This window comes from Vidua macroura, chromosome 11, assembly GCF_024509145.1.
Source record: "Vidua macroura isolate BioBank_ID:100142 chromosome 11, ASM2450914v1, whole genome shotgun sequence".
In the NCBI taxonomy this organism is placed as follows: Eukaryota; Metazoa; Chordata; class Aves; order Passeriformes; family Viduidae; genus Vidua; species Vidua macroura.
Genome location: NC_071581.1, coordinates 12,434,546 through 12,444,479, shown reverse-complemented (window position 1 = coordinate 12,444,479; position 9,934 = coordinate 12,434,546). Strand labels below are relative to the sequence as shown.

The window sequence follows — 9,934 nt, the reverse complement described above, 5'->3', positions numbered from 1 at the left end:
ATCTTCCACAAGAAACACAGCTTCTCAAGACATACTGGAGAGCAAAATGCTCAAGTCATACATGCTTAGTTTCAAAGTTATGTTGCTACTCCAAGAGAGAAATCAATGTATACTATATTAAAAGCAATCATCACAGTCCTTCAAGTGATTGGAGAGCTTAACTTTGAATGCAATTCAACCTAATAGAGGCTTTAATGGCTTTTGACAGATTGTTCCACTGATCAAGGGACATGTATGAAAATAACTGCCTACCAAGCCCTGATTTGATTTTAAGAAAAGAAAACTGAAGGTTAATGGTAAACAGAAGTTGATTGTTCACATTTTCACTGAAATAACTCTATCTGACCTGTTCTTAGAAGCAGTGGAATAAAGGATAATGGGAATCTTATACACCTGACTTTTTACTTTAGCCTGTAATCAAGGGGACTAATCAGACCAAGATGTGTTGGCATGAAAGCAAGTATTTGACGATAGGGAGGGGGAGGAGAACAACTTTTGTGACCAAATTCTTGATCATCGTGGACAAGCCCTGTAAAAGCAGTGGAGATTTAGACGATGTAAACCATAGCATAATACATTCTTTTGGATTATGAATGTTATCTCCTAAGCAGAAAGAAGAGAAACATGCAAGAAACAAGCAAGAAGATCCCATGATATGTGAAGTGCTCATACCTAAATATCAGCATTTTAATGTGCTAATTTTATTGGTTATTTTTTGGCTTTTATTTTACATGTTATTCAGTCAGTTCTCTAGCCTTTCTATGTACAGTCTTTTTGTAATGGTATAAATTATCTTGTTCAATGAATGCCCTCAGGCTAAGATGAAGAGGGCAGATGAATGTAAATGAAGGTGCAAGCCCAGCCACACTGAAGGTGAAGAGTCAGTTTGGACAGAAAAGAGAGCAGTGGTTCTATTCAGGACTGCCTCTGCCTGTACAGAGCCAGAACAGGGCAGGATGGGAGTCCTGCAGAACAACGAATGCTGGTGGTTTAGCCAGAGTCTTTCATCACTCCCTAGCAGCTCCCACCCTCTGACGGCAGATTATTGTAGTCCTGAACTTTTCACTCTTATGGGGAGTGCAATGGGTGTCTGTTTTTGATGAGGAACCTCATGCAAACAAGAATTCTTCTCATCTGACCCTTCCCTGCGTCAGATCACTGTCCTGGTGGGACAGAACAGAACATGAGCTGCAGCAACTTGAATCTCAAATGAGAAGCAGAATGTTTGGAGGTACTCAGTCCGTGGAGCTGTAGCAGGATGGAGGTGGAGGCTGAAGCTGGGGATGAGAGTTTCTCATCCCTGTTGCTACAGAGGAACAACCATTCTTCCCAACTTTGCAATCCTGGTGAGAGCTGAGAGTGGTCAGATCCCAGCAGAAAGCTGAGGACTGGCTGTCAGGGGCAGGAAGGGGTTTAGGAGCCAATATTAACTTTGCACCAGGTGGTAACAATTAAGAGAGAGATCCTGACCTGCACTGTACAAGTTTGAGCTCAATGACTCCCATATGAGTCCAGTTAATGAAGTTGTGGCCTTGAAAAATCACATCCCTTGGGCCTCCTGTGCATCCCACCTCGTCTTGCCCTGCTCTCAGCCCAGCTTAGACATAAGACTAAGCCTGGCCTGGTTTAATATCCAACAGCCCAAACTCCACTGCATGGCACAGGACTAATGGAACAGCACTACTATAACTGAGAAAGGAGCAATGCCAACTCTTAAAACACTACAATATTTTAGTCACCTTTCATGATGGACTTTAATAATATTTTGATTTCCATGCTGTTACATGAATGGAAACCCCTACATCTACCCCACTGCATTAAGTAGTCCAGCATGATTTTATAGTGCATCTTGTACCACTATCAGTGAAACTAAAATCATATTCAGATGATAATATGACAACTGATTTGGATATTTATTGTGGTGCATGTTACCCATCCTGCACAGTTTTCAGTCAGTGATTACTCACGGCATTCTAATTTACCCTTTAAATAATCAGAACCTGTTGTAAAGCTTAGAACATAAGTATTATGCCTTTAAAATCTACTGTATTGAGATTAATTTTATTTATTTACATAACCTTTTCAACAGAAGAAAGGACCTATGGCATAAAATATTTTCATATACACGGATATGAACAAAGCTTTATAAAAACATTTCTAATTACATTGCATAACACAGCAGTTTTCTATCAAGTACTTAAAAACAGTCTGTATCTTTCATCCCCCAAATTACAGAAACAATAGAAGTTTTTCATTTTCTGCCAACATTTTCTTTCTATCAGTGTAAAACCAACTCTGTATCAGATTTATAAAAGAAAGCCCTTGCCTTAAGCATTTCATTTGTACTGGTTCCATGTTTAGTCAGTAGCTTTTGTAAAATTGATGAATATTGTCTAAAGGCAAGTGCAGACAGGCAAACAGATCTGTATCTTCTGCAATCCATTTAGCCTGACGCACACGTGCAAGTGAACTATTTTACCTCAATTCAGTCCTGGCTGATGAAAAGTAAATGTAAGCAAAATCGTGAACTTCACCATTTTAAAAGAGCCACTGAATTTAATGTCAGAAGTTAATTTATGCTCTCACCTCTTCCTTGAAAAAACTTGACCTTGATCTTCATGCTTCTAAAGCATGCAGGCTTGGCAAACAATTGCTACACACAGAACATTAATTAGAGGCTGTGTCTTCCAGCTCTTTCAAAAAGGAAATGGGTTATCTAATGCTGGAATATAAATGGATTGCTAAAGAATCATTGAAACAAGCTAAATTATAACTACTTGAATAAAATAAAGAAATCTTCAAAATATTTGCCAGCTTCTAACACATAATCTAAACACAGCAATAATTTATACTTGATCTTTCAGGTTTTTTTATATATATTTACCTTTAACCATGTTCTCCTTTTGGGGTACCCTTTGGCATTACTGTGTGCTTCAAATAGTTCCACCATCTTACTCCTGTTATTGCTATCAACTCCTGTGGGCTTTGGAGATATGAAATCTTCTCATACTTCTGCATTTCAACTGAACTCAATCAGGTTATACTGATTTAGATGATGCAAGACTGGAATGCAACACAGAGCCCTAAACCACTTGATTATTGGTATTTGGCAGTCTTATTCTAAAGATGTTAATTTGTCCATATCATTGCTATCCATGGCTTAGATAAGTGGTATCTGACTGCACTGAGACTAGTACTAGTTCAGCTAATTCACTACCTTAAATCATCAAGCATAGGCAAGACCTGGGAACATGTATTCTAAAAATTCTATTATTACTGCCAGCAGTCTCCTAATAGGTTTGGGATTGTTTCAGTTTGGTTTTATTTTTACTGCTGCTGGAAATAATTATTTGCCAATCATTTTTAAAATAGCTTTGCCTCCACTTCAGCTACAAACTACATTATTGATGTGCCTTCTCCACCCTTTGTGGTGGTCAGATTCCTTTCAATACCATGATCCCTATGGATACTAGCAACGCTTAATTACACACAAAGTGATCATAACTAACAGAATAAATAAACAGTCCCCCTAAACGTTGTGTTAACACTGTTACATCATTAGCTTGTCTGAATTCATATTGCTCATTTCCAAAGCAAGATCTGTTTCTGAGAAGTGCCTTTTCAAAAGCAGAATTCCCACATCTTCAGCTAGCTTTTCTCTAAGCGATCTCCAAAGTAAACAGTGTTTAGTGTGGCACTAATCCAAATATGCCACTGGTGAAGCCAGCTTTAACTAGTGCAGGGAAGAGAAAGCTATGCTCAGAGCTGTATTTCCAAATGTTATGAAATCCACGGCACAAGAGACAACACATAAATGTGTGGATCATGGTAATATTATCAAATCTAGTTTAAGTAATAACTTATTCTTCAGAGAGTCTTTACATTGCACAGGATAACTAAAAGTTTTTGCAGAAGCCCAGGACTACAATGGAAACACTTGATTCAGGTATTTATACTTTTGCTGGCACAGCTTTACCTAAAGTCTTATAAGGTACAACCTCTACTTGATATAATTGTCCTGGCAAAGCTGGTAGGTGTGGACACGGTTATATACCACTAAAACTGAATTTTTTACTGGCACAGCTTCCTTAGCTCCAGGGAGGTCTGGCATATGTTATACTGTCAAAAGCACAATTTTCGGGAGTACAGGCCTCATCCACACACACAGCACTTTGCCAGTACAGAAGCTGGTGTGTTCTGGGTGAGCCCAACCTCAGCAGAGACTTTAAACACCACTTTAACACAAGAGGCATATTCATTTCTTCGTGGCAACGTCAAACTCTGAACCTTACTGGCTTCTTTGGTAATTCAGCCTGAGTGCTTTTTCACCGTAATGATTTTCTGCTTTTTGTGGCAAAGTTGGACTCCAGTCTAACCAGTTCAGATAAAATAGCAATTTACCAAAACAAAATTCTCTGTCTCATTCAGGAGCACCCTGTATCATCCCACACAGAATTGTTCTTTTTATAGCACGTTACTACAAAACATCACAAACAGTTTTGTTTTTTATTGTTTTTGGGTTTGTGTTCATAGATCTCACTTGATGCTGCAATACCCAACATCACACAATCTAAATCTAGTTTCTCAGGGGACCAAACAACCCTAATGGAAGATCTTACTTAGGTCCATCACCTCTTTAGGCAATGCTCTGAGAAACCTGACCTCAGATTATGATTCACAACATGCAGAAACAAAGCAATGATTAGGAACTGAATTCGGAATCCCAGAGAGCCCGGGAGGTACAGATTCACACCAGAAATCTCTCTTAGTAGTACTCTGTTGCTATGAGGCAAAACAGTAAGAAAGTCTTGGGATCTATGTTAGAATACTCCCACAGAATTCCTCATCTGAAAAAATGGTCTGAGAAGGAGCCACTGCACAAAGGAATATCTCCAGCATCTCCTGCCCCTTTGTGTTACTGGATTGAGAATTCACAGCTCTGTTTTGAAGATCTTCAGCAGACTCACCCCAAGCTGGGCTCTCATTAGGATGCCCAGATCATGCAGTCTGCTTTGCCACACGTGTGAGCTACACCTTGGGTTGCTCAAGCCTGCCAGGCCAGAGACAGCTCTAGGCACTCGTGGAAGCTGAAATTTAGATACCAAGGGAATGTGTCAAAACAACTGGCAGAGTTGGGCCTGCTCAGCCTCAAGAAGAGATGGCTAAGAGGGGACATTACTGATGTCTGTCAGTATTTGCAGGAGGTGTCAGAGGATGGACCAGGCTCTGCTCCTGGTGCCCAGCAATGGGCCAAGAGGAAGGGGCAGGAATGATGCCCAGAAGTTGCACCTGGACACGAGCAAGGAGTTCTTTGCTGTGCAGGGCCCGAGCACGGAACAGCCTGGCCAGAGGCTGCGGAGTGTCCCTCACTGGGGACATTCCAGAACTGTCTGCACACAACCCTGTGCCCTGTGCTCTGGGTAATTCTGCTTGAGCAGGGAGGTTGGACCCAGTGATCCCACAGGGAGGTTGGACCAGGTGATTCCACTGTGGTCCCTTCAAACTTGACCCATCCTGTGATTCTGTGAAACACAGATATCCCTGGGCTGTAGGGTCAAAGGGAGTTAGAGTGGAGGAGGAAGGAACTAAGGCTGGTGTTCTGGACTTCAGGTCTTAAAAAACACATGCTTCTGTAAATTTGGAGGCTGGTCTTTTTTATTATGAGACAGTAACTAAGCTACTATGTAAAGACTGGTAAAATCTGCATTGACACATAAAATAACATACAATCAAGAAATCATAAAGCTGAAAAGATTTATGGTAACGACAAAGCTTCTCCCCAGATGACCAGCATCAATAATTCTAGGCTGGAAGGTCACTTGTTATTCTATCCATTGAACAAGATTTTGTAGATAAGCAATTACTTCTTCTAGATCATATGGCAGAGGCATATTACATTCATCATCATCTGTCCAGAAGGGATGGCATTCTGGTTTCTGGTCTTCTGGCAAGCTCTCTGCTGCATCTGACTGGCATCTGAAAAGAAAGGTAAGCAGATAAACCACTTAAGTAAAACTGTATCAAGAAACTGAGTACTCAGCAAGGATACGTTTGAGCATTAATTTAAAGAGAAAGATTATAAAAAAAAAAGAAATACGACATCTTCTGACACATGGATTGCACATTTCTAGTGAAGTTGATTTCTGTTATAGGCTTTGTATTTTCTATAGGGATTTCTCAAAAAGCCAATCACAGAGAAAACTCAGTTAGTGTTCCTTTATATGGTGAATTATTTTTTCATTATCTCAGCTGTTATTTAAAGTATGTGATTAAATCATTATCAGATTTAAATGTTTGCTGGTTTCCAATGTATTACTAGATTATTGAGAAAGATTAAACTGAATTTACTGCATTAAGGTCAGGGGGGATAGATTAAACAACATTAAAGAAGCAAGAATAGCTTTGTAGATTCTGGAGATTTACAAGTGTATCAACCTGCTTAGCACTGAAAAAGGCAATATAAAAAGAGAAAATTCTATAAAGAAAAATGGAAATGGAGGTTAATAACAACTTCCAATGATGAATGGGTGGGCAAAACTTCAATAAAATTAAATTAAGAGGCTAGTGTATGTTAGTCCCCAGAGAAAATGTTTAAATTACAATGTTTTTTATTAAATGGATTATTCATCAATACTAGTGAAGTCTAATTATAATATTCAACTGAACTGCAGCCTGCAGAGGAAAGTTTTTATGAGTGGCAACCATCACATTTCTAAAGATTAGACTAATACATGCTGCATCAAAGACATTGTCAGAGTTCAAGGAGGATTTCTCCCCCTCTTTTTTCCCTTCCCCTCAAACAATTTGCACATTGCTGATTAATTAGTTAATATTTGCAATGGAGCAAAAAACCAAAAATGCTGAGAATTACCTTAATTTTGGTCCATACTGCAGGTCTATATAGCTCTTTAAAGAGATAACAACCAAATTGCAGAAATGCACTTTTATGTCTTGTATGACATTTTTAAAAATCTGTGTTCTATAATGCACATAATTTTTGTAAGAACTTTAAAGTTGTTTTAAATATATATGCCTCTTTCACCTCAGTAGAATGAACTGTAAGAATACTGACACACTCAACTTCCTTGTCCACACCACTGACCTTCTGGAAGAGACTGTTGCCAAATGAAAGATGTCTTCTTCTCCTGGGAATTATTAATAGCAGTGTAATCCCCATGAGAAAACATACTTCAGCTTTACACCCATGTTGGTGGGTGGTTAATTGCTGCACCAGCATCCTGGGCACTCAATCCATCGTACATTACACTACAAGGACAGTATTAACACATAGCATTCCAATATATCTTCAGCTCTCCACATCAGCCCCTGATAATAGCATCTGTTAACATGCACTAAGTACTATTATGTAGCACATCACTTCATAAATAATAAGATTAGCCGACCTCAGGGCCCTGGGAAGAGTAATGTGTTTAAATGTTCTCATTATTTATTTAAAACAAGAATTAAAGGAACAGAAGCTACTTGTGACAATCCTCTTAGCATAAATATTAAACTGTTTGCATTGATAAGCTGCACTGTACAGAATAACAGAGGATTTGTTTTGCTGGCTGCTTTGTAATAGTTGTTCTAGCAAATGCAGTTTAGTGCGTGAGTTCTGAGAGGTACTTAACTGATTGTGCCATCATGTTCTGAAGACATTTTCCAAATTATATAAAGGAACAGGAGAAAATTAATATGCAGGGGAAGCTGAAACTAATTACAGCATAACTCTATAAGGCTTTTAAAAGCTTGCTTTATTTTCTATCTTGGCACAAAATAATACACTCAGTTTGGTGGCTAGCACTTCAGTTTAAGCATTTCCATCTAAAAGTGGAGAAATTAACCATGTAGTGATTATTGCAGATGACAAATCATAAAGCTCAGCCAGTAAATACTGCAGGCATGTTATGTGATCTGCAAAACTCAGCTAATAATAATAATAACAAAAAACATTTTCTCTCTCCCACATCTATTAACAACAGTTTTCACTGAGAGAAAAGACATAACAACCTTTAGCTTCCTCAGCATTTCAGAGCCCTCTTTTTACCTTTCATGTCTTTTTTTCCCTTGCTCTCTCACACAAACAGATTGACCAGCTTTTCCCTCACATGTGGGTGTTCGTGTTGCTGTAAATGTGGTGGCAGTCATGGTGATGCTGTGCCTGGACAGTCCAAGAGCCACTACTTGCTACTTTCCCTTTTCTGTATTTGTTACCAGCAGAGTCATTGCTGAGAGGTCTCCCCACAACCAAGCACGTGCCTGAACTTCCAGGAGATCATGCAATTGGGGAAGTTTTAGCCATAGCGTATTCTATGTGAGGGATTAGAGGAATAGAAGCGTGTCAGGTCCTCAGGCTTGCTGTGCCAATCTGATGACAGAAATGCATCAATGTGCTGTAAAAATACAAAAAAGGGAAAGCAGTGCCACAGCACTCCAAGTTCAGTGATCCCATGGTGCCTTCGTCCTTCTTGTTGGACTTCTACAGCTTTGCTCCATACTAACAAGAACGGCAGGGAATTATACATTTTTATAATTTGTCAGTCATCTATTTTGACCAAAATTACAACCCCTGTACCGGATCTGCTGACATCAAAGACAGCTTAAATTTTTCATACTCAAAGCTATGGGGCTGGTTCTAGGCAGTCACTGTTGCACCTGGCAGTTCAATAAGCAATTCACCTGAATAGCTCCCACAATCTGGAACATGGTCAAAAATGTGCTTTGTCACTCAGAATTAGGGTGCAAAACCCAGACCTTTCTAGATGAGTATATTTCTGATTAAAAAAAAATTCTACAGGAGAAATTGGTCCTACAATGCTCTTTAATTTGTAGCAGTGGAACAGAGTTGAAGATCTTGCCAAAAGCATAGCAACATTTTAAACTGAAGCAGAACAATCAAAGGCATCTAAATGATTGCACAGAATTATTTAAAATCCTTTGTATCTGACAGTTAACATGAGTTAGCAACAATAGCTCCTGATAAATAAAAATAAACAAAAAAAGGCTGCAAACACTGAGCTGTGGTGGTAGAGGGAAAGTATGAAGATTTACAATATTGTAAGTTAATGAAAATATTCCATATCAATTAAAAATTATTTGAGTTACTAAAGTCAAAATTCCAAAGGAAAATAGAACTAACCTGTGTATATTCTATGTAAAAACTGTGTAAAGAGTGGAAATCACACAAACTCTGAAATACAGAATAGATTCCTTCAATACTTTATCTGCAGCAGGAGAACAGGAAAACTGCTGTGATATATTTCAGAGTAATTTAGCTGCAACATCTTGACAGTAAGTGTTCAATAACATATTATAGAAAGAATTGTTTTTTAATAGAATGCACAAAACTCCATGGTCCCTACTTTCTTACTAAAACAATCAAGACTTGTGACAGTTTCAATTTTAAAAACCCATTTTTAGTTACTGTTGAAGAGCACATTCTCACTACCTCTACCCTGTAAAGTTCTCAGATTTTTCATAACCTTTTTGTCTGTTTTTGACCAACGGACTTTGCTCATTAATATTTAATAATGTTCACCTAAGTGATGACAAACATTTGTATGACTGTTTGACTATTTGCATAACAGCACATGATGCTTTCCCTGGAAGGTGGCTGGTATCTCCATGGGCAGGTGTGCACCCACTGGGACAGATACTTGCCTGGTCATGGTTCCCTGGGCTGCACTGATTTTTGATGATCAGGGTGTCATCTACATTAGAGGACACTGATCACAATGCTAAAATTAACCAAGCTAGCTAAAGTGTGTGTTAATTATGAGTATGCAAGCAGTCAATAAAAGGTTAATGCAAAAGTCAAGGGATAAATTTATTTCAGTATTGCATCACTCTACTGACTAAATGACTAACATTATGCTTTGTTTTTAATCGATATTTTTTACAGTAATGCGTGAGTCATTGATTTGAAAAAATGTCT

General features: G+C 38.6%; 1 protein-coding gene across 6 annotated transcripts in view; it reads right to left on the bottom strand.

Moving 5' to 3' along the window:
• Positions 1-5,637: 5,637 nt before the first annotated feature.
• FTO (FTO alpha-ketoglutarate dependent dioxygenase) overlaps positions 5,638-9,934 on the bottom strand; it is a 221,981-nt gene continuing 217,684 nt past the window's right edge. For all 6 annotated transcript variants that reach the window (XM_053987132.1, XM_053987138.1, XM_053987134.1 and 3 more), the window contains one exon: positions 5,638-5,976. In XM_053987132.1, coding sequence (XP_053843107.1) covers positions 5,823-5,976 — 154 coding nt within the window. In that variant the 3' untranslated portion in view covers positions 5,638-5,822. The remainder of the gene's footprint in view (positions 5,977-9,934) is intronic.